At 37.3% G+C, this 25,708-nt stretch overlaps 1 protein-coding gene across 2 annotated transcripts in view; it reads left to right on the top strand.

The window, feature by feature from the left end:
• PPM1B (protein phosphatase, Mg2+/Mn2+ dependent 1B) overlaps positions 1-23,438 on the top strand; it is an 83,731-nt gene extending 60,293 nt beyond the window's left edge. The window contains exons 4-6 of one of the 2 annotated variants that reach the window (XM_047782165.1): positions 8,368-8,479; positions 8,862-8,919; positions 21,665-23,438. In XM_047782165.1, the coding sequence (XP_047638121.1) occupies positions 8,368-8,479; positions 8,862-8,919; positions 21,665-21,694 (200 nt within the window). In that variant the 3' untranslated portion in view covers positions 21,695-23,438. Of the gene's footprint in view, positions 1-8,367; positions 8,480-8,861; positions 8,920-19,757; positions 20,816-21,664 lie in introns of those variants that run through there. The other variant, XM_047782163.1, reaches the window with a different exon arrangement.
• The last annotated feature ends 2,270 nt before the right edge of the window (positions 23,439-25,708 follow it).

Here is a 25,708-nt window from a genome sequence, read left to right as displayed (position 1 = left end):
CTTCTGCCCATTTTTCAGTCCCGGCCCTGGGACCTTCTACCTGCCGTGGCAAATTGGGTTTTTGGGTTTTTTATTTTTGAGTTGTATAAATTGTATATTTTAGAGATTAAGCCCTTGTCAGTTGCATTGTTTGAAACTATTTTCTCCCATTCTGTAGGTTCTCTCTTTGTTTTTGGGTTTTTTTTTTCATGGTTTCTTTTGCTGTGCAAAAGCTGGTAAGTTTGATTAGGTCCCATTGGTTTGTTTTTGGTTTTTATTTCTATTGCTTTGGGAGACTTAAGAACACATTTGTACAGTTGATGTCAGAGAATGTTTTGCCTATGTTTTCTTCTAGAAGTTTTATGGTGTCTTATATTTAAGTCTTTAAGCCATTTTGAGTTTATTTTTGCGCATGGTGTGAAGGTGTGTTCTAGTTTCATTCAGTTTCCATTCAGCTGTCCAGCTTTCCCAGAACCACTTGCTGTTTTTTTGTTCTTGCTGTTTTTTGTCCTTTGAGGGCTGCACCTGTGGCATATGGAAGTTCCCAGGCTAGGGCTCGAATCCGAACTACAGCTGCTGGCTTATGCTACAGCCACAGCAACACTGGATTGAGCCACATCTGTGACCTACACCACAGCTCACAGCAACACCAGATCTTTAACCCACTGAGCGAGGCTTGGGATTGAACCTGCATCCTCATGGATACTACTTGGGTTCGTTAAATGCCGAGCCACGATAGAAACTCCCCCAGAACCACTTTCTGAAGAGACTGTCTTTTCCCCATTTTATACTCTTTTTTTTAATTACTCAATGAATTTATTACATTTATAGTTATACAATGATCATCAAAATCCAATTTTATAGGATTTCCATCCCACACCCCCAGTGCATCCCCCCACCCCCCAACCTATCTCCTTTGGAAACCTTAAGTCTTTCAGAGCCTGTGAGTCAGTATCTGTTCTGCAAAGAAGTTCATTCTGTCCTTTTTTCAGATTCCACATGTCAGTGATAGCATTTGATGTTGGTGTCTCATTGCCTGACTGACTTCACTTAGCATGATAATTTCTACGTCCATCCATGTTGCTAAAAATTCTGGTATTTCGCTCCTTTAATGGCTGAGTAATATTCCATTGTGTGTATGTATCACATCTTCTTGGTCCACTCCTCTGTTGATGGACATTTAGGTTGTTTCCATGTCTTGGCTATTGAAAATAGTGCTGCAGTGAACATCGGAGTACATGTGTCTTTTCGTGTCATCATTTTCCCTGGATAGATGTCCAGGAGTGGGATTGCTGGATCAAATGGTAGTTCTATTTTTAGTTTTCTGAGGCATCTCCATACTGTTTTCCACAGTGGTTGCACCAAGTAACAATCCCACCAACAGTGTACTAGGGTTCCTTTTTCTCCACACCCTCTCCAGTACTTATTGTTTGTAGACATTTTGATGATGGACATTCTGGCTGGTGTAAGGTGGTACCTCATAGTGGTTTTGATTTGCATTTCTCAAATAATGAGTTATGTTGCATGTCTTTTTATGTGTTTGCTGGCCATCTGTATGTCTTCTTTGGAGAACTGTCTGTTTAGATCTTCCGCCCCTTTTTTGATGGGGTTGTTTGTTTTTATGGTATTGAGCTGTAGGAGGTGTTTATAAATTTTGGAGATTAATCCCTTGTCAGTTGATTCATTTGCGAGTATTTTCTCCCATTCTGTGGGTTGTCTTTTTGTGTTGTTTAGGGTTTCCTTTGCTGTGCAGAGACTTTTAAGTTTGATTAGGTCCCATTTGTTTATTTTTGTTTTTACTGTCATCACTCTAGGAGGTGGATCTGAGAAGATGCTGCTGTTTATGTCAGAGAGTGTTTGGCCTATGTTTTCCTCTAAGAGTTTTATAGTGTCTGGTCTTATATCTAGGTCTTTAATCCATTTTGAGTTTATTTTTGTGTATGGTGTTAGGGAGTGTTCTAATTTCATTCTTTTCCATGTGGCCATCCAGTTTTCCCAGCACCAATTATTGAACAAGCAGTCTTTTCTCCATTGTATATTCTTGCCTCCTTTGTCATAGATTAGTTGACTCTAGGTGTGTGGGTTTAATTCTGGGATTTCTGTCCTGTTCCACTGATCTATATTTCTGTCTTTGTACCAGTACTGTGCAGTTTTGATGACTGTTGCTTTGTAGTATAGTCTGAAGTCCGGGAGCCTGATTTGTCCAGCTCCATTTTTCTTTTTCAGGATGTCTTTGGCTATTCTGGGTCTTTTGTGCTTCCAAACAAACTTTAAAATATTTTGCTCAAGTTCTGTGAAAAATGTCTTTGGTAATTTGATAGCGATTGCATTGAATCTGTAGATTGCCTTGGGTAGTATAGTCATTTTTATAATAGTGACTCTTCCAGTCCAAGAGCATGGTATGTCTTTCCATCTGTTTGTGTCATCTTTGATTTCTTTCAAAGATCTTTGATTTCTTTCATCAGCATCTTATAGTTTTCAGAGTACAGGTCTTTTGTCTCTTTAGGTAGGTTTATTCCTAAGTATTTTAGTCTTTTGGATGTGATGATAAACGGGATTGCTTCCCTAATTCCTCTTTCTGATCTTTCATTGTTAGTATATAGAAATGCCATTGATTTCTGTGTATGAATTTTGTATCCTGTGACTTTGCCAAATTCATGGATGAGCTCTAACAGTTTTCTGGCCGAGTCTTTAGGATTCTCTAGGTATAGTATCATGTCATCAGCAAATAGTAATAGTTTGACTTCTTCCTTTCCAATTTGGATTCCTTTTATTTCTTTTACTTCTCTGATTGTTGTGGCTAGGACTTCCAAAACTATGTTGAAGAGTAGTGGTGAGAGTGGACATCCTTGTCTTGTTCCTGATCTCAGTGGGAATCCTTTCAGCTTCTCACCACTGAGAATGATGTTAGCTCTGGGTTTGTCATATGTGGCCTTTATTATGTTGCAGCAGGTTCCCTCTATGCCCACTTCCTGAAGGGTTTTTATCAGAAATGCGTGTTGGATTTTGTCCAAGGCTTTTTCTGTGTCTATTGAGAGGATCATATGGTTTTTATTCTTCAGTGTGTTGATGTGGTGTATCACACTGATGGATTTGCAGGTACGGAAGAATCCTTGCATCCCTGGAATAAATCCCACTTGGTCATGATGTGCAATCCTTTTAATGTATTGTTGGATTTGGTCTGCTAGTAGTTTGTTGAGGATTTTTGCAAACTATGTTCATCAGTGAAATTGGCCTGTAATTTTCTTTTTTTGTGGTATCTTTGTCTGGTTTTGGTATCAGGGTGATGGTGGCCTCATAGAATGAGTTTGGGAGTATCCCTTCCTCTGCAGTTTTCTGGAATAGTTTCAGAAGGATAGGGTTAGCTCTTCTCTAAATGTTTGATGGAATTCGCCTGTGAAGCCATCTGGTTCTAGACTTTTGTTTGTTGGAAATTTTTTAATCACAGTTTCAATTTCAGTGCTTGTGATGGGTCCATGCATCTTTTCTATTTCATCTTGGTTTAGGCTTGGAAGAGTGTACTTTTCTAAGAATTTGTCCATTTCTTCTAGGTTTTCCATTTAATTGGCGTATAGTTGCATATAGTAGTCTCTTATGACCCTTTGTATTTCTGTGATGTCTGTTGTTACTTCTCCTTTTTCATTGCTAATTTTATTGATTTGAGTCCATGTTAGGGAAGTTTTTGACTATTATCTCTTCAAATATTTTTTCCGTGCCTTTCTCTGTCTCTTCTTCTTCTGGCCCCCCTGTGATACAGATGTTGGTGCATTTAACATTGTCCTAGAGTTCTCTGAGATGCTCTTCATTTGTTTTCAATCTTTTTTCTCTTTTCTGTTCCACATCCATGATTTCGACCAATCTGTCCTCCACCTCACTTATTCGTTCTTCTGCCTCCTGTATTCTGCTGTTAGCTGCTTCTAGTGAATTTTTTATTTCAGTTATTGTATTTTGCATCTCTTCTTGTTTCAGTTTTATATCTTGTATCTCTTTCCTCAGTGTTTCCTGTAAGTTTTCCATCTTTGCCTCCAGTGTATTTCCAATGTCTTGCATCATCTTTAGCATCAATAGTCTAAAGTCTTTTTCCTGGAGGCTGAGAATCTCCTGATCACTTAGCTGTTTTTCTGGGGTTTTTCTTTCTCCCTCATCTGAGTTATAGTTCTCTGTCTTTTCATTTTTATAGGTTTTTTTGGTGTGGTGTCCTTTTTAGAGATAATAGAGTTGTAGCCTCTCTTACTTCTGGTGTCTGCCCCCCTTGTGGCTGAAGTTGGTATAGGAGCTTGCTTTAGGCTTCCTGATGGGAGGGACTGATGCCTGCCCACTGGTAGGTGGAATTGATTCCTAGCTCTCTGGTGGGTGGGGCTTTGTCTCTGGGTGAGATTAGAGGAGGCTGTGTGCCTGGGGGGTCTTTAGGCAGCCTGTTTACTGATGGGCAGGACTGTGATCCTGCCTGGATTGTTGTTTGGCCTGGGGCTTCTCAGCGCTGATGGGTGGGGCCAGATTTTCCCCAAATGGCTATCTCCAGAGAAAGGCATGCTGATGACTATTCCCAAGAGCTTTGCTTCCAATGTCCTTCCCCCACAAGCCACGTTCACCTGTTTTCCTAGGAGGTCCTCCAAGAACTGCAGTCAGGTCTGACCCAGATTCCTATGGAGACTTTGCTTTGCCCTGGGACCCAGTGCACGTGAAAGTCCGTGTGCGCCTTTTAAGAATGGAGTCTCTGTTTCCCCCAGTCCCATGGAGCTCCTGCACACAAGCCCCACTGGCCTTCAATGCCAGATGCTCCAGGGGCTCTTTCTCCCAGTGCCAGATCCCCACACGTGAGAGTTTGATGTGAGGCTCAGAACTCTCACTCCTATGGGTGAGTCTCTGTGAACCAGTTACTTTCCAGTCTGTGGGGCTTCCCACCCAGGAGGTATGGGGTTGCTTACATCGTGTAATTGCCCCTCCTACCTCTCCATGTGGCCTCCTCTTTTTCTTCTGGAGTGAGATATCTTTTTGAAAGTTTCTGGTCCATTTGGTTGAAGATTGCTCAGCATTTGGTTGTAAATTTTGTTATTTTTAGGAGAGAAATTGAGCTCCAGTCCTTCTATTCCACCATCTTCCCCATTTTATATTCTTGCCTCCTTAGTGAAGATTAATTGGCCTTAGGTGTCTGGATTTATTTCTGGGTTCTCTATTCTGTACCATTGTTCTGTATGTCTGTTTTTGTACCAGTACCATACTGTCTTGATTACTGTAGCTTTGTAATGTCTGAAGTTTGGGAGAGTTATACCTCCTGCTTGGTTTTTGCGGGTCAGGATTGCTTCGGCAATTCTGTGTCTTTTATGGATCTATATAAATTTTGGGGGGAGTTCCTGTCGTGGCGCAGTGGTTAACGAATCCGACTAGGAACCATGAGGTTGCGGGTTCGGTCCCTGCCCTTGCTCAGTGGGTTAACGATCCGGCGTTGCCGTGAGCTGTGGTGTAGGTTGCAGACGCAGCTCGGATCCCGCATTGCTGTGGCTCTGGCGTAGGCCGGTGGCTACAGCTCTGATTCAACCCCTAGCCTGGGAATCTCCATATGCCGCGGGAGCGGCCCAAGAAATAGCAACAACAACAACAAAAAAGACAAAAGACAAAAAAAAAATTTTTTTTGGATTGTTTGTTCTAGTTCTGTGGAAAATGTCATGGGTAATTTGATAGGGATTTCATTGAATCTGTAGATTGCTTTGGGTAGTATGGCCCTTTTAACAATATCAGTTCTTCCAGCCTAGGAGCATGGAATATCTTTCTATTTCTTTGAATCCTCTTTAATGTCCTTGATTATAGAGGGTGTTTTTTTTTGTTTTTTGTTTTTTGTTTTTGAGGTTTTATAGTTGATTTACATTGTTCTGTCAATTTCTGCTATACAACAAAGTGATCCAGTCATACATACATAACACATTGTTTCTCTCACTGTCCTCCATTATGCTGATTGTAGTTTTTAACTTAACAAAATATTGATCTCAGGGGCCTGTTGCAGATACTTGATGATAATCGTTCAATCAAAGAAGACTTTAAAATTCTTGGAAAAGCAGCCACTACAAATCAATATGCTTGGTACTTCTTTTTTATAAGGTAGTGTCCTTCAAGAGTGCTATATTCCTGTTCGGGCTTTAAACCATTAAAATTTTGAGGTGAAAGCGTTCTGGTGTATTGGCAAATCTGTGTATGTATTTTTAGTTGGAGTGTACAAGGGAGGTGTAATGTTAAATAGGAAATAGCCTTTAATTTAAATTTGTCAGTTAGCTATTTGGTGAATGCCTTTCACGTGTATTCATTTCTTCAGCTGTCCCTGAGGATGTAGCAGAAAACAAAGCAAAGGAGTGTATATTTTAGTTGAGCCGTGTGTGTGTGTGTGTGTGTGTGTGTGTGTGTGTGTGTGTGTATTAACAGAAGAAAAACAGAACAGAAAGCAGGTAAAATTGGTTAGGAAGTTATCTGTGACGAAAAACATTTGAGCAGATATCTATATGAGAGAACTCTCCAGGGAGGGAGCATTCCAGCAAAGGGCACAGCAAAGACTGAGGAACAAATGTGCTTAGAGTGTGTGGCTGAATTAGAATGAGCTGGTAGAAAAGTAAGACTAAGGTTGCTAAGAAGCAGATCATGTAAAGCTCTGCAGACCAAAAATGAGGACTTGAGACTTTATTCAAATGGTGATGGGAAGTCATCCAGAGATTTTGAGTGCAAGAGTGACTTAATCTGACTTTTTTAAAAAGAATCTCTCAGTTACTGTGTGAAGAGATAGTAAAGAGGGGACAAGAGAGGAAGCCAGGAGACCAATTAGGAATCACATAGTAATTCAGGTGGCAGATAATGGTGGAGGATTGGACTGCAGTAGTGGAGGGATATGAATTTGGTAAAGCACCAGCAGACTGCAGTGGTTCTCAAATGGGGGAGATTTTGTCCCCCTTGAGACACATGGCAATGTCTGGAGACAGTAGTGGTCTCATAACTGAGAGGGTGTCACTGGCATCTAGTGAGTGAGGCCAGGGTGTTGCTTAACATTCTGCCGTGCACAGGGCATTCACAATAAAACTTTGTCCATAACGTCCATAGTGCTGAGGTTGAGAAACCCTATGCTGTAGAGATACAAGTGTAAGGTGGAAAAATCAGTCCTTCCCTCAGGACACCTGCAGTCTGTGATCTGGGAGACACTGTGTCCAGTGCGAGTATGTAGCAGTACACCTACTCCAGGCTTGGATTGGAGAAGACTTTGAGAAAGTGACATATAAAGTTGAAATCTAGAGGATGAATACAGCTTAACCACAGAGGGGTTGGTTGGATTGATATTAGAGTGTTCCAAACCAAGAGAGGAAGTACATGTGAAAATCTAGAGGTGGAGAAGACTTCTTTGAATAGCACCTTTGGAGATCCAGGAAGGAGCCGGGGAGGAGCTGGATGAGAGTGGTGAAAGTCAAGGTCACAGTGAAGGCCTTGTCGAGGGAGGCATGGTAAACAGTTTGGATTTTGAATCTTGAGGGCTGCCTAGAACCAGGACAGTTGTTTGTTGTTGTTGTCTTAGACGTAAATTGCCATTGTTTGATTTTCAAGGTTGTATCTTGATACTCCCAAATAATTGTTTTAAAAATCTTTTCCACACATTATAAACATAAGTGGAACATGTAAGTGTTTTCTTTTGCTCCCAAGTATTAGCAAGTTCTCAGATTTATTTTCCTTTTTTGTTTTCTGTAAATTGTGGAATGTAACTATTTAAGTACCAAAAACCTATAAACCAAATTTTTTTTTCTTTTCTTTTTTGGCCACCCCTCAGCATATGAAGTTCCAGAGCTAGGGATCAGATCCAAGCCACAGCTGTGACTTATGCTGCAGTTGCAGCAATGCCAGATCCTTTAACCCATCATATCTGACCCACAGTTGTAACCTTTGCTGCAACTGCAGCAGTGCCAGATCCTTTAACCCACTGTGCCAGGCCAGGGATAGAACCTGTGTTCTGGCGCTGCAGAGACACTGCTGATTCCGTTGTGCCACAGCAGAAACTCCTGTAAAACAAATTTTAATTTTCCCTTTTCTTCTTATAATCTTTACCCATACATTGCTTTTGTTTTCCTGTAATTGCAACAAGTAATATCTTTTCTGTTTTCACATAAAATAGATGAGAATTGTTTTTCCATGTAGCTGTATCCCTTTATGGACATTTAATTTGTTCCAATTTTGCTTTCATGAATAATGCTAGAAGGAGTGTATGCAAATAACTTTTTATCTTTTTCTGTTCCTTGTGTGATCATAAGGTAATACTTGCTTTTTATATTTTAAAATAGGGTACTAACAAATAGTACCTCTTATTTCACTTTGTGAATACCGAGTTACCACATTAATTTGGGAACTCTTTTTAAAAACCTACAGAAATTATGGAGAAGTCTGGTGAGGAAGGAATGCCTGATCTTGCCCATGTCATGCGCATCTTGTCTGCCGAAAATATCCCAAATTTGCCTCCTGGGGGAGGTCTTGCTGGCAAGTAAGTAGAACAAAGAGAACTAATTTTGACTTCACTTATAATTAGTAATTAAATAATTTTAATTTAAGAAGTACATCAATTATCTAAAGATGAAATGAGTTGATAGTTCTTATATTAGAGAATAACTCTAAAATTTCGTTTAAAAGAGATTTTGTAAAAGGAATTATTTGTTACACTCTTTGAGGATGAAGGTCCTTCTTTAAATTAGAACAAGTTAGATTATGCAGGATCAGATTCTGAGTGAAGTGCAGAAAACTATTCTTGGCCAGTATTTAGTGCAGTAATTAATTTCTGAGTGTAGTCAAGATATGAAGTGTTATTTTAAATACACAGAAGCTTAATAATTGTATATAACTTAAAACTAAAGCATAATTTTTTTTAGGCGCAATGTTATTGAAGCTGTTTATAGTAGGCTGAATCCACATAGAGAAAGTGATGGGGTAAGTTTTATTTTATTTCTTAAGTATTTTGGATAATTTTATAATATAAATAGTTTTATAATATAAATACTAGATACGAATGCATTCGCACAATGAAATCTGTAATACATTATGACTGCTTTTCATTTCAAGGAGTAAGTTAAAGTTTGAGGAAGTGTATTAGAGTAGAGGTGAAGTTCTGTTGTGTAGATAGGTTTATTGTCACTTCATGGACATCAGATACCTTTCTGTGTGGGCTTCACTTATTTCCTCCCTGTCTGCCTTTCCTTCTTCTTTTCCCTTAAATCTTAATTTTGAGGCAAAGAATGTGCTTTTCACTGCCTCACTTTCTCCTCTAGCAGGCTGCTCCCATCTCTGGAAGTTAGTGATAGTGACTTAGTTATGGTTTTAAAGACCAGACTTCGCAGTGCCCCTCTGCGCCAGTTGAACACTTGAGCATGATTTGTGTATAATATTCTTGTTGTGCTGTGGGTGTATGTGTTGCACTGGGATAACTGTTTTTGCTGTACCCTGCTGCGCTGCATCAGAGCCAAACTCTTTGTCCCTTTTCTTTTCCTTAGAAATACTGAGCTGTCACCTATTACTCTGTAGGGTTTTGGATTTATTTTAGTACTGGTACCAGGAGACAAAACAGTGTCCTTTTCAAAAAAAAAAAAAAATTGCCCTACATTTCACAGTCAGTAACTCAAGTAAGTGTCTTCTCATAGAGTTTTCAAGTTTTGGGACATCTAAAAATGAGTGACTTTTAACATGCGTGCTTCAAAGATTAAAGGGAGCCAAGCTTAGTAATGAAACTTGTTGAAGAGAAACAGACTCATCCTCCAAGTTTCTGGCTTCTCTTGGCAGGTTTTGAGGGAGAAATCAGCCACTGGTAGAAATTCTGTATCATCTCAACTGCATTGTTTTCTGCGGTTCATTATTGCGTAGCAATGTCATAATTTCTTTTTACTTAGCAATCAAAATTATACTGACAAAGAAGGAAATTTTACAATTAATATTAGTTAATTAGTTTTTGTTAGTTGAATAAAAGTGATACTATGTATTGTTTGTAACAGAATTTATACCTTGGTCTAGAGCAGTGACTCTGAGTCTTTCTTTTGGGGCCAGTACTTCAGAATATTAAGAGTTGTATCCAAATCTGTGGAAATTCATTTAAAAATTAAGATATGTGATGCATTTAAAGAAGTCTAAACCAAACAAATGAGGATAGGATATTGATAACAAGGACAGGATAGTGATATAACTAAAAAGATGGTGGTAATTGGGAGGTAGAATAAAGAAAAGTTTACCTCCTTAGCTAGATCATAGGTTCCCTACAGCATCCACCACCAAGGTTAGGGGACATAAACCCTCAAATAATTATTGATTCATTATTAGCCATGTGAGTACTCCTGTTTCCTCATATGCTTGAAAATGAAAAGTGCGTAATAGGAAAAATTTATTTCGTAATATACTTGCTGGATTTCCTGGTTTTCCCAGAGAGTTGACACCTTTTATTCCCAAAAAAAGGGGGGGGGTTATAACCCCAAATTTCTGTTTAACATATACCAAAGATGAATTTTAAATAGAAAAATACTTACATGTAGTAGCTATGTAAGCAGAGAATAAATAGGCAACAGGACTATGATACTCAGAAGAAATGCTCAGGATATAAAGCTGGCCTTAAATATGATTATTATATGGCTGTATAAAGAGATGTATAATCAATCACATACACACACACACACACACACACAAAAGCTAAGACCAAACACTGACAGTCTACTGTGTAGTGAATTGGTGTGGGAGGAGACCGCAAAGCATAAGGCATGGGCCCCTACCCCTGCTCTCAATGCAGCTTGCAATGTAGATAAAATCACACAAGTTAGATAATAAAAAGGTTTCACGTCATTCACTAAAGAACAAAAAGAAACGACAATATACAGAATGGGATTAATTGCCATGTGAACAGTGATTGCTTGGAAAGTCGGATTTTCAGAGAAAAGATTGGATTTGAAGAATGGTTTGAATGGCAGAAATGAAAGGAGGAGGAGAATTCAAGTGGATGGGAGAGGCAGGAACAAAGCTGAAAGAGAGGGCATCATTTTGGCTAGCGTAGAGAGGACTGCTAGGATGAAAAATTACAATTTAGGATACCAGAAGTATTTTTCAAGAGACTGGGGATGCCTTTTGAACTTTGTATTTTAGAGTGAGAAGCCAACATTTATTTGCAACATTAGAATGATAGACTTGGGAGTTCCTGGTGGCCTAGCGGCTAAGGATTCAGCATTGTCACTGCTGTGGCGTAGGTTTAGTCCCTGGCCCAGGAACTTCCCCATACTACCAGGGTGCCCCCCACCCCAAAAAAAAGAAGAATGGAATGATAGATTCAAGGGAGTATCTGTAGTAGTTTAATCTATTAGAAACACATGATTAAAGAGACGCTGAAATATGATAAGTCTAAATTCATCATTAGCAGATGTGTGGATTAGAGAAACTTTCCTCTTTATTGTAAAAACTCACTTTTGAAGCCTAGAATCCTGTTTTGAGAAACATTACCCTTTCAGAACAATCACAACCTTAGAAAAATGTTGGCCCACAATCACAAGTAGTAGACATGTATTTAAAAATACAAAAGAAACAAAAAAAGAAATTATAAATATTTGAGTAAATTCTTAGCTTGACCTGCAGTGAGTTAGGCACAGAAGTGCTCCATAAATGGTTCTCAACTTGGTTAGAACTGTGCCATGTGCAAGATGCTGCCAGCAGGTACACAGTGGCAGGAGCTGAGATAGTTAACTTGCAGAATGAGAAAGACAAAAGTGTGGTAGAAATAAAAAGGAGGAGACAGTTGGGAGGTGTTATTAAAAAATGTTTAGAAGTTCCCGTTGTGGCTCAGTGGTTAATGAATCCAACTAAGAACCATGAGGTTACAGGTTCGATCCCTGGCCTTGCTCAGTGGGTTAAGGATCCGGCGTTGCCGTGAGCTGTGGTGTAGGTCACAGACGCAGCTTGGATCCCGAATTGCTATGGCTCTGGCGTAGGCTGGTGGCTATAGCTCCAATTCGACCCCTAGCCTAGGAACCTCCATATGCTGTGGAAGCGGCCCAAGGAATGACAAAAGGACAAAATAAATAAATAAATAAATAAAAATAAAAATATTTCCTTAAATAACAAAAATAATTTTTATTCATGTTTTTTTAAATGAAGCTAGTCAGTTTATCAGAGATTATTTAGATGCCTAAAATGTCTATGCTAAGTCAGATAGAATCTCTCTCCGTTATAATTGCCTATACTCAGTACTTTTAAAAATAGGGAGTTATGACTAGTATCCATGAGGATGCGGGTTCAATCCCTGGCCTTGCTCAGTGGATTGGGGATCCAGTGTTGCCATGAGCTGTGGTGTAGGTCACAGACTCGGCTCAGATCCTGTCTTGCTGTGGCTGTGGTGTAGGCTGGCAGCTATAGCTCTGATTCGATCTCTAGCCTGTGAACTTCCATATGCCACGGGTGCAGCCTTAAAAAGCAAAAAAAAAAAAAAACAGAAAAAGAATAAAGAAAGAAATAGGGATTAATTCATTTTTCTTATATTACAAAAATCCCATTGTGGTGCAGCAGAAACAAATCCAACTAGTCTCCGTGAGGATGTGGGTTCAAGCACTGACCTCCCTCAGTGAGCTGGAGGTCCAGCATTGCCATGAGCTGTGGTGTAGGTTGTAGACGCAGCATTGATCCCCCGTTGCTGTGGCTGGGCTGTGGTGTAGGCTGGCAACTGTAGCTCAGATTGTACCCCAAGCCTGGGAACTTCCATATGCTGTGGGTGCAGCCTTAAAAAGAAAAAAAATCTTGTGGTATTCTGAAAAGCTGATATGAGTATAAGTCATAAATTAAATCATTCAAAACATATTCAGAAAGTTCACTCTCTTAGGAGAATCTTAAGTTGTTTTACTAAATGTTTTTTAGTTCAACTTTCTGTGAAATATGTTGTCTTTGTTTTAATATTCAGTCTTCTTCGCATAAGCCATGTTGATATTTTCGCAGCTTTAAAAATCACAGTCTATGGAAAATAGTCTAGCATAGATTCTTAATAAAGGGATTTGTGAATCCCCCTCAAAAGTTTTGGACATATATTTGCATGTGTGTATACCCATTCTTTTTTTTTTTTTTGTCTTTTTGTTGTTGTTGTTGTTGCTATTTCTTGGGCTGCTCCCGCGGCATATGGAGGTTCCCAGGCTAGGGGTTGAATTGGAGCTGTAGCCACTGGCCTACGCCAGAGCCACAGCAACGCGGGATCCGAGCCGCGTCTGCAACCTACACCACAGCTCACGGCAACGCCGGATCGTTAACCCACTGAGCAAGGGGGCAGGGACCGAACCCGCAACCTCATGGTTCCTAGTCGGATTCGTTAACCACTGCGCCACGACGGGAACTCCTGTATACCCATTCTTTAATGATTTAGAGTATGTGCGATTTTCATCAGTGACTCCCCAGAAGTAACACCTAGATGACCAGAAAAAGTAAAACTTTTTTCTATAATTTGTTATTATTAGTCAGGGCTCCGAGGTGGCCCCCCCATTCTTCTAAAATGCTAGTTTGGTTTTATATCTAGAATGTAGATTCTGTGAGATCTGGGACTTCATCTGATTGTTTATGCCTATATCCCAGCACCTACAGGAGTGCCTGGCACATGATGAGACCTCAATAAATACTAGTTAAATAAGAAGTATTCCTATTTCTTTCTTTCTAGTAGTTTGCTAAGGCTATCCTTAAGTAATAATTTTTTTAAAGTCTCCTTAAAGGAGACTTAACTTTTTTATTTTTATTTACTTACTTATTTTGGGCTGCACCCGCGGCATATGGAGGTTCCCAGACCAGGGGTCGAATTGGAGCTGTAGCTGCTGGTCTACGCCACAGGCACAGCAACATCAGATCCGAGCCGCATCTGCGACCTACACCACAGCTCAAGGCAATGCTGGATCCTTAACCCACTGAACAAGGCCAGGAATCAAACCCTCAACCTCCTGGTTCCTAGTTGGATTTGTTTCCAATGTGCCACGATGGGAACTCCTTAAAATGCTTTTGAATTAGTATACCACTAATGAAGTATTATAAGTGATGATTTTCCAAGGATAAAGGGGGAACTTGAATATGTACAACTCCTACTTGTGTCAAGCCATATCTGTATCTAAATGTTAATCATAAGTAATCTTCTCAACACCCTTCTCTTACAGAGAAGACTAAGAATTGTTGACATGAAATAGCTGCCCAGGTTGTAAAGCTAAATTGAGTAGCCAGAATTTGAATGATCCCCAAAATTACCCCGTTACACCTTTGTATGTGGCTAAGTTATATAGAATTACATAGTTGTCTGTACCACACCTTTGTCTACCCTGACAGAAAAATCATTTCCCCTTCTTTTGTGAATCTCATGTTTAATAGTCTTAAGATACTGTTTTTGATGAGGAATATTTTATATAAAGTTTTGAGACTAAGCAGTCCAGTCCATGTCCTGTTATTTTTTTTTATTTTTCCAAATTGAAAAACTTTTTAATTTGGGATTTTGCTAAGAGAAGACACGACAAAAGCCCCAAAGAATCTCCCTATTCTTTTTTCATGTTATTTAGTTTCATATCCAATCTCCATTTTTATTTTATTTGAAATAGATCATATTTCTATATCACAGTTTTAGAACTTTGTGAATACCAGTTTTTCAATAAATTATTTCTTGTTTACTTTTTCATTTGTCAAAACATTTTTATGCAGAAGACCTACCTCACTGTTTGAAAATGCACTAACTTTAGTCACTGTTTTTTAAGGTGTCATTTGACCATACCGTTTCTCGTTAGCTGTTATGATCTTGACCATTTAAATGACTCTTTAGGGGAGTTCCTGTTGTGGCTCAGTGGTTAATGAACCTAACTAGTATCCATGAGGATGTGGGTTCGATCCCTGGCTCTGCTCAGTGGGTTAAGGATCCAGCATTGCTGTGAGCTGTGGTATAGGTTGCAGACGTGGCTTGGGTCCCACGTTGCAGACATGGCTTGGGTCCCACGTTGCTATGGCTGTGGTGTAGGCCAGAAGCTGCAGTGCCGATCAGACCCCTAGTCCGGGAACTTCCATATGCCGCAGGTGCAGCCCTAAAAAGCCAAAAAAAAAAAAAAAAGACTCCTTAATTCTTTTCAAATTGGTGAAATTTTACACAAATCCTTGCAAGATAGCACATTTATTAGGTTCTTTATTAGTCATTGTTAATTGTATCTTATGAAGTCATATGTCATATTTGAGAATCTTCTAAGAATTATTTTTACCTGACAAGCAGGACAAAAGAAACACAGTAAATATTTATACTAGCATTCTTTTGCTTTTTCTTCACTGTCTTAGCTAATCATTTGAAGAATTTCACTTATGGCAACTGAGTCTTTAAAATATTGCTGCAAATAATATTAGCTAGTTAAATTTTATTTTTATTTATTTTTATTTTACTTTATTTATATATATATGTATGTATGTATGTGTGTGTGTGTGTGTGTGTATATATATATATATTTTTTTTTTTTTTTTAGGGCCCATACCCACAGCATATGGAGGTTCCCAGGCAAGGGGTCAAATTGGAGCTGTAGCTGTCGGACTACACCACAGCCACAACAATGCCAGATCCCCACATGTTCAACCAATACCACAGCTCACAGCAACACCAGATCCTTAATCCACTGAGCAAGGCCAGGGATTGAACCCACAACCTCATGGTTTCTAGTCAGATTTGTTTCCACTGCGCCGCAACAGGAACTAAATTTTATTTTTTAAATGTGCTTAGGGTTTTTTTCCCCTTTGCTCTCTGCTTGATTTATCTATATTCCTATGTCTTATTTGGTATAAGGCAGTGTTCTTATAATAGGAAATTTGATTCTCAAACTGCATTAGTCTAGATGACAGTAAAACCTTAAAAATGCAATCTTAGGGAAAAGTCCTAAATTCTCTGTAATTGCCTTAAGGTTTCTTTTACAGAATAATTACAACCATCCCATCTAAAGTGATTTTTCCCTATAATTTCATTAATTTTTCTTTATTAAGGAAATACATTATGGATTTCAGTATAAAAAATTTCTGGTCTAATTCTACAACAATTTTAACCAATATTTATTTAGTAAGTGCCTATTTATAAGAGGTACTTAGTATGCAAAATCTGTTATCATAATGTATTCAAAAGAACATTCAGAGGGACATTGATGTTAATTACACCTGAACACAAATCTAAGCTCTGTCACTTAGTAGCATGGTCACCCGGACAAATAAATAAATCTCTCTGAGGCTTAGTCTGCTCACTTACAAAAACTAGAGTTGCAGTACCTATTATACAAGGTACGTGCAAGGATTAAGTGAGATTATGTATCTAAAGTTCTTAGCACAAGCATTAACTTTCTTTCTGTAGGTGGTAGGGAAGATATGGAAAGGAATAGATATTATCTTTATTTCTAAGAGTTTACAGTCTAACTGGAGAGTCTTGTGAACAGTTGCAAGGTGGAATTGCTGTGGTAGATGTGTAAACTTGGTGGGGTTTATGGATGAGTTCCGATAAAGAAGGTACAGTTAAACAGTAGGTTCCTTTTCTGATATTAATGAAAATTTGTGAGAGTTGTGTAACAATATTTTGAAGAATCAAATGAAATGGCTGGGAAAGAGGTTTCACCTATCCATTGTCTGTCTAGCACAATAGGAAGGTGTATTTTGCTGTAATATAAAATGACTTAAGTGTGATCATTACTGGCCTTCATAAATCCATCCTATTTAATTTATTGTTTTGGTTTTAATGTGTTTAAAAAAAAAAAAAAACACAGCTTCAGAATTCCTGTGTGGCTCAGCGGAAATGAACCTATGATCCATGAGGAAGTGGGTTCAATCCCTCCCTGGCCTCACTGGGTGCGTTAAGGATCTGGTGTTCCCATGAGCTATGGTGTAGGTCTCAGACAAGGCTCAGATCCCACATTGCTGTGGCTGTGGTCTAGGCAAGCAACTGCAGCTCTGACTTGACCTTAGCCTGGGAACCTCCGTATGTCACAGATGCCTCCCTAAAAAGCAATAATAATAATTATAATATTAAAAAACCACTTCTTTATCCCCAACTACCGCTACTATAGCAATTCACAGAACCATAGCTGATAACTGTATTAACACATGTGTCGTATGGAGAAAGAGAGGTGCTTTATCTTTGAACCCACCAAAACTGATTGAAATACATCCAGTTTAACAGCCTTTGATCCAACCTTATCAGTAAGTTCAAATAAGTAGAATTAGACAGTTTATCAGTGGATCTCCACCTTGGCCATATGTTAGAATTTCCTGCTGGGCTTTAAGAAAAATCACCCCAACCCACGGAATCTAAGTATCAGGGAATGGAATTTCGGCATCTACATAATGTTTAAAAACTCTACATGATGTGAAAGCAGTGTTGAGTTCTCTATGTGTAAGTCACTACCCACTTGAAGCAGGTTTTGTTTCAGTGTCCTAGAAGGTTTTGTTTTTGTTTTTGTTTTAAATAAAAAGGGAGCTCATGGTTTGAAGGTTTTTTATTTGGAGGGCAGAGAGTAGTCTTATGAGCTCTATTAAAAGTTCTTTATGGTATACCATCAAGTAGAAAATTGCCTTTTGGAAAACTTGGTTAGCAAGCACTTATCTCATTGTTCTGTCTTATCCTTTCCTGAATAGATTCAAATGAGAAACTTTCTTTAGGGAAATACATTTATTTAGTAGAAAGGGAAAGGCAAGAGGGAAAAAAATCAAGTTATTTTGGGGAGTTCCCGTCGTGGTGGCGCAGTGGTTAACGAATCCGACTAGGAACCATGGGGTTGCGGGTTCCATCCCTGGCCTCACTCAGTGGGTTGAGGATCCCGGATTGCCGTGAGCTGTGGTGTAGGTTGCAGACTCGGCTTGGATCCCGCATTGCTGTGGCTGTGGCGTAGGGCGGCAGCTACAGCTCCAATTCGACCCCTAGCCTGGGAACCTCCATATGCCGCAGGAAGTGGCCCTAGAAAAGGCAAAAAGGCGCAAAAAAAAAAGTTATTTTGACAGTGAATATGCTTGATGTAGAAAATTGGAGAATTTAAGGAAAATAAAGCATCTGAAACTTGACTATCCATTATTATCAGTCTTATATTGCTGAATTTACTTCCCTCCCAGATATTTTACATATAACATTCTAACATGAACAGACACACAGACAGCATAAAACATATGCTGTACGTAGTATCATCTCTAGCTTTTTGCCATAAAGGCATTTAAAAAAAAATTCAAGTGCTCTCATTTTCTAATAAACATTGCCATTTATTATTTGTTTATAGTAGTATTATCTTTGTTGTAGAATTATAGAGTAAGTCTCCAAAGATGATTAAAGGAGTTTGTGTCAGATCAGCTACATCAGTGACCTTTGTGTCTTTTATTTTCCCATCATTTTATGATGAAAACTTCCAAACATATTGAAAAATTGAAATGATCATAGTGAGCACATGTATACCTTTTACTTAGGTTCAGTAGTTTTTAATGTTTTACCAATTTTTGCTTTATCTCTTTTTATATCTGTGTGTATACATGACTTTTTTTTTTACCGGACCTTTGACAGTGAATTGCAGATGTAATATTTTACCTCTAAATATTTTGGCATGCAGCTCTTAAGAATGATGACATTTTTCTAACCATAATAGTATTATTATACTTAAGAAAATTGGTAATAAATTTAATATTATCTATAATCAAGTCCAAATTTTCCCAGTTGTCCTTCGAAGGACTGTTACAACTGTTGTTTTTTTAAGAAGCCATAGTCTAGTCCAGTTTTTAACCAATCAGACGTCCTAAACAAGTCTCCAACTAAGCCCCCCACTTTTTTCCCCCCTTGACACTAAATATGAAGAGTCTGAGCCAGCTTTCCATAGGCTCCCACATTCTGGATCATATTTTTGGTTTTTTGTGTCCTTTCGCAAGATTCTTCCCTGTTTCCATGTAAATTGGGAATGAGCTTTATTAGGCTTATATCAAACATTTTTGGTGAGAGCACAGGACAGAGTTTTGCGCTTCCTTAACACATCATGAAAGTCAGGAGTCATATAATATAAGGTTGACTTGCTTTTGGTCTCTAGTGTGTCAGTATGATCAGCCTGGAAATTAGAGCAAAATTAAGTAGCTGCTATTGCAGAAACCTGTAGGTTTTACAAAATTCAATAAAATATAAAAAAGTTGAGCAGTTTACTACTCATAAATCTTACTATAATGTTTAAGATAATTTGTTTTTATCTAGAGATGTTTATATTAAAATATTTAAAGATAAAAAGTAAAGTTTTTATCCACAGAAGCTTTATAAATGCCCCCAAATCTAGTTTAAATTTAATAATTTTACATATCATATCTCCTCTCCTTCCTGTCATTTAGTGGAAATGAAGAAGAAACTAATGTTCTAATGGCCTGCTTTTCTGTCCTTTCCTATTGCTTTAAATACTAATTTCCTTTTGTACTAAAAAACTATAGCCAATTATTGTGGGTTTTTTTTTTTTTTTCTTTTCAGTAAGTCAGTTTTAGGAGATGCTTGTGTTGCTGTCAAATTTTAATAGCTGAGTTAATTTCAGATTAAACTTCCTATATCAATGTGAAACAAGACATAAGCTAGCTCGTGATAATTTGCTAAAAATAACTTGGAATAATTCAATTGGAATTTTTTTATTAATTGACACAAATAAGACTTTAATGAAATGTTCTCGTGCTTAGACTATATTACCTAACGGTAGAAAAATGAGTGTTTTGTTGTGATATGTTATGAAATACATGTGATATCCTAGTTTGTCTACTGACACTGGGGTCTTGAATCTTAAAAAAAGGCCTCCGATGAAGCAGAGGAAAGTGGATCACAGGGAAAATTGGTGGAAGCTCTCAGGCAAATGAGAATTAATCATAGGGGAAACTACCGACAACTTCTGGAGGAGATGCTGACTAGTTACAGGCTAGCTAAAGTAGAGGGAGAAGAAAGCCCTGCTGACCCAGCTGCTACAGCTACTTCTTCGAACAGTGATGCTGGAAACACAGTGACAATGCAGGAAAGCCATACTGAATCAAAAAATGATCTTGCTGAATTAGACAGCTGTACTGAAGATGCAGGGACAAAGATGGGTGGTGGAAAAATATGACTTGACTTTGTGGTAATATTTTTGTGATCTTTGATTTGATGGTTTTTACTTAGGAAGTATAATGTATGCATTTATATAACCATTTTGTTATTTGAATCTCGGTAAACTAGTTTTATTATCTTCATATAGCCTTGTTTTTTAAGAAGGCCTTTGCATACATCTTTATCACATAGTTTGAAATTGGCTATTTATAGTACTTTGAATTTGATAAAATTATATCTCACTTCACATTGTATGCCAGAAATGAGGCTACCGGTTATTAAAGTGAGTAGTTAAATTCATCCTAGTAGTAGGATTAGAGATTGCCAATTAGCAAGATGACCTTATATTGTGGAAAAGATTTGTTAATGTAGAATTATGCTGCTTTATATTACATTTTAGTACACTCATAGTTAGCTTTGTAATAAATTTGTGTTTTCTTTAGTAATTTTAGTTCTTCAAAGAATGGCAGATGCTGGGCTGTAATTTCTTTTTTCAAGGATGATAATTTGTGTGTTCTTTGACTTGTTTATATTTTACATCTGTAGTTTTATTTTTAGCAGATCTGAGATACTGGATGTGTGGTTATTTTTCCTTTCTCTGTATTCTTTATGAAACATAACCTTTGAAAAATTTATGTATTATTCATACAGCTTTGGTGTGTATATTCTGTATAGCCTAACTACATACATCAAAATGTATGTCAACCAAGTGTTTAGAATGAAATTATAAGTGTTGAAGTCCAAATAAAGCATGTGATGTGGAATAACCTATGCATGTTGTACTTATTTTTAAATTCATTTTTTAAAAACAACCAGGTTTGGTATATTTGGAAAAAATACTCATTAGAATTTTGTTGCATTTATATAAAATTTAGAAACCTTTTGGCTTTTGGTGCGTTTTTTATTAACCAAAAGGAAAAAAATGTGAGAAGTCTTCCTTACTCAAATGTGTTCAGTTTCTCATCCCCTTTTTGTGCTGCAAGATGTTAGTCTTTGGACAGTATAGACACACAAAGGCACGTCAGAAGATTGTCATGATGAGCTTTTGCTATTGCAAGACTGTCAGCTTTGCTATAAGTATTCATCAGATATTGACAAATGCAAAAATTGGGAAATTTCACATAGTCGCAGATAAGAGTTTAGATTTTGTTAAAATGATTTTTTTCTTAATACAAATGACACTTAGTCGCATGGGAAAGTCCTTCTTAAAGCGATTATTTTGTGAATGTAGAACATTAACTTTTCTTTGTCCTGTTTTATATTTATCGTGTATCTAAAGTTGCTTAAGATACCATAAGTTGAAACTTTGGAATCTTCTCCTGTAGCTGATGTTTTGATCTGTCTTTCCAATGCCAGCATATTTTTAAGTGGTTTGAGAAAGAGGAAGGCTATTTGGTGGAAAGGGGAGAAAAAGCCCAACCAGTTGTCTATCTATATTAGATAGATCCATGTGTGTAGACACACAATATGCCATACACACACCTCTCTGTAAAAGTACCTTTTCAAACAAAGAAAGGAAGGTAATTTGTTCATCTAATTTTGTTTTCTCTTGAAATTCAATCCAACCTGGAAGTGGTGTAGGTAAATAATAATAACATTCTTCCTTTTCTCTTCCTGTAGGGTGCTGGAGATCTAGAAGACCCATGGTAGCCTTATAAACCTTCTAAATGCTTTTGATTCTGAAAATTGGGGGAAAAAAACTTTTAATCACAATTTTCTTCAATACATGGGGAAAAATATTCTTGTGGATTCCCAACGTTTTGTGATATGAGCAGAAAATCATTAGCATTTCCCATCATTTGTTCATATTTGTGTTTTCTGGTAATTGCCACTTGTAGCATTGCCTGTACTACAGTATTTTTTGCCAACCTCAGGCATACTGGTTACATCTGTATTGAACTTTTGGCCCTAAAAACCAATGGAGTTATTTCACCACAAATAACGAACGAATATGCCTGAGGTGCATGGGAATATAGTTAGCTGTACTCTGAAGATACATTATGTTTTTGTTTTTGTTTTTGTTTTTAAACAAGACACACAACATATAAGCATGTAAGAGTTAAGAATTGTATGAGATGTTCCTTTTTTCAGTTCACCAAGTTGGAAGCCTTTTGCAGCTCTGTGGCTTAAAATTTCACTTGAGCAATTTACTATAAGATTTATATTTATTATTAATTGTTATTTAATTTTTTTTCCAATTTTACCTGTATTACCAAACTGGGTTCTCCAATAATGTCCAAATTGTTAAATGTTGCCTGCTTCAAGATAAAGTGTATTTGGCAATAATATTATAAACCCTTACAAATTTTATGCATGTACCTACTACATCCTTCAACACTCACTAGAAAATCTCTTGAAACCAAATGGATTAATTTATGGCTATTTATAATTTGCTTTGACATCTCACTGCTGCAAATTTTTTTAAATGATGAGATTTGCCTTTATAATGTAAATTGTGATTTTTGTTTTACACATATGGGTTTCTATAGTTTTAATTTTTCAGCTTTTATGATACAACAAGTTTTGTGTAATTTGGTATAATTTTTAATTGTTACGTTATTTTAAAAGCTCAGAATATCACATTGAAATGACTATAAGTACATTTAAAATTATCTATTTTAGATCTAAGGAAATATTACAGAGATATTTTCATGGGTTCAGTAACCTTTCATTTTATAACATTGGGCACGGTACGGAGTGGCTGTCACATAAGGTACTTGAAGATTATTAGTTTAATTCTATTTTTACAATAACCTTGAATCCTTGAATTCTTTTGAGTTTTGCATGTATCCAATTAATGCTGAACATGGAGAGTGAAATATTTATCTAAAAGAAGCTATTGGGGTAGGAGAAGCAATGAATGTATCCATTTGTACATGGTTTACATGTTGTGGATGCTTTGTAAACATTTTCCTATCTGTTTAAATTGTGTTTCAGCAGGATGTAATTGCCCTTGTGTGTAGTTAAAATGAGTCATCATCTGGTCCTGTGTGAAATGGAATTCATGGTATTTTCTGTAACATTTTCCTGAAGCTGTTTCTGGAGAGCCACACATTCAAATACAGCTTTCTTGATCATTTGATTTACTGTGCACCTGATTTTTGGTCTAAAAGAAATTATTGCCACAACATATTTTATTTATTCTTTAGATTTTAGCCTCGTAAGTTAAAAGTGCTTTACATGATGATGTTAAAAGCTATTTGTCCCTTGACTGGGTTTGGGGGGTTGTTAAAAGATAGGGAATGAAGAATGCAAAATGGTTTATTGTTCAAACTGTCCACTCTGATCCAACCCTGTACTGATAGTAGTACCTTTCCAGTATGATATTGTGATGTTTCATACAATGCAGTGAACATAACCAACTTGTTACCTAAATAAAGAATTGATAAAAACAGTGTGCCATATTACTATTTCGTATGATATTTATAAAAGTCCAGTGTTGAATGTTATTTTGAACATTTTATACAGTTAAAGTAATTATTAGGAAAAATGTCATACAAAACCATGTAGGTGAATCACAATTCCAAAGTGGAATTAACCAAACTCTATTGGACAATTCTAATAACCCCTTACCCACGCCCAAAACATTTTTTATACCATTTAAAAATTTTTTTTCAGGGGGTTTGCTGGCTCTGGAAAATACAAATAATGTGTGAGTTAGCAAAAGAAAAACCCATATTCAATATTTAGTAATCCAGATTCCCTAGTCCAGCTGTTTTCAAAAACTCTTTAGGTCTCGGGACCCATTTTTTCCTAAAAATTCAAGATCCCAAAGAACTTTTGCTGTTTAATGTATTAGAAGTTAAAACCAAGAAATTTTACATACTATTTGAATTCATTAAAAAAAGAAAACCATTGGTGTTCCCGTCGTGGCGCAGTGGAAATGAATCCAATTAGTATGCATGAGGATGCGGTTGGATCCCTGGCCTCGCTCAGCAGGTCAGGGATCCGGTGTTGCTGTGAGCTGTGGTGTAGGCCAAAGCTGTAGCTCCGATTTGACCCTTAGCCGGGGAACTTCCAGGTCCAGCCCTAAAAAGCAAAAAGAAAACCATTACCTGTTAACATAAATAACATTGTTTTATGAAAATAATTACTCGCCAAGCCTAAATAATTTTGAAACGTAGCACTGGTGTTTTCATTATTGTAAATCCTTTAATGTTGGGCTGGATCTCCTGTCTGTTTCTGCATTCAGTCTATTACAGTGTGGCTCTGTGTTCAAAGTATACGAAGGAATCTGGCCTTACACAAATATGTATTCGGAAAAGACTATTTAATAGCTTCAGATAATTGTGGATATTCCTGTTCGATACATTATCAAAACTTCAGAACTGGTAGTTTCTTGAATGATCGTTGCAATGTGAAATCTGAAATTTTTTGTTACATTAAAATCTGTTTGCTCTGTCCTGCAGTTTGAACAGTAGATCTTCTACTTTTGCATGATTTTATGCCATCATGCTTTGGTCATTTGGAAAATACTTGTTCATTGAATTATGCATTTCTTTGGAATATTGGCATTTTTATTATGTTGTGTTTAATTTTTTATTAATATAACTGATGTCATCAGAAAAATCTTTTAAGTTTCAGGAAGCTGTCAAGCTCACAGTGATGGATACAGATTTTTTCAAAATCCTGATTTTCATTTGAAAGATGAAATTTTATCATTGGCAACAAATATCAGTTGTTTCCTTAAGTGACAAGCTTACTTCATCTCAGATAAAATGTCTGCTGAATAACTATAGTCTGCCGGTCATTCTTTCAAGTAAAAATGGTGTTCAATCATAGCCTAAGAAGCAGCTATCGCCCTGCAGCATCCTGTAAGAGCCCGTACTTCTCATTTCTTCATGTAGGATATTAAAAAGATGTGTACTCAAGAGTGGAGGCGTAATGAAATTTCTACTGCTTAATGCTTAAGGACTTTGTTAACTGAAATTGGGGCTCCCCCCCCCCTGCCCCCGCCTTTTTGCTCTGTGAGTACAGCAAAGATACAGCAGTGACTAGTTTGGTGCTACTGTTTGATTCATGCTAAGGTGCCTGCGGTTCTGCCCCCCATTTCCATTGCACAGTCAGTGCAAATGTCAGTACTTTGAAAAAGAAGACGTGTCAGTGTTAATAAGAATATAGTTTTGATTTCATGGACCTTCTTGAAAGGTTCTCTGGGACCCCCAGACTCTCAGAGTTGCTGCCCTCATCCTTTTGGTCAGCTTCACAGTGTGTTCATTTATTCCAAATACTATAGTGTAAATTGTAAATGAATCTTGAGACATACAGATTTGACATAAAATTTACTTGGGAGGGAGGTGGTTACCATTACACTGATACTCAGCAAGATAAACAAGGTGGGATCTAATATTGTGCTTTTTTTTTCCTCCCACAAAATTCCTATGATGGGTTTCAACTTGGAAAACTCATGATTCAAGGTTTAACAGAGTTTGATTTTTGTATGGCACCTATTTGGATCATTTTAATCTTAAGTTTTCAATTATTGTAGATTTATGTTATTTCTTTGAGAAGTTCTCGCTTCTATAGTGAATTTTAAATTATGTTTTAAATAAAATCATTTTACCATGACTGAGATGTCACTTAAGGATGGCCAGAAAAAAATCGTGCTTCTTTGTTTTAATTATGATTAAATGGATTCGTGCTTTATGATTGTTTCTTAGATTA

Source organism: Phacochoerus africanus, chromosome 5 (genome assembly GCF_016906955.1).
Source record: "Phacochoerus africanus isolate WHEZ1 chromosome 5, ROS_Pafr_v1, whole genome shotgun sequence".
NCBI lineage: Eukaryota > Metazoa > Chordata > Mammalia > Artiodactyla > Suidae > Phacochoerus > Phacochoerus africanus.
The sequence above is the reverse complement of the archived record's forward strand: the minus strand, read 5'-3'. Positions and strand labels throughout refer to the sequence as shown.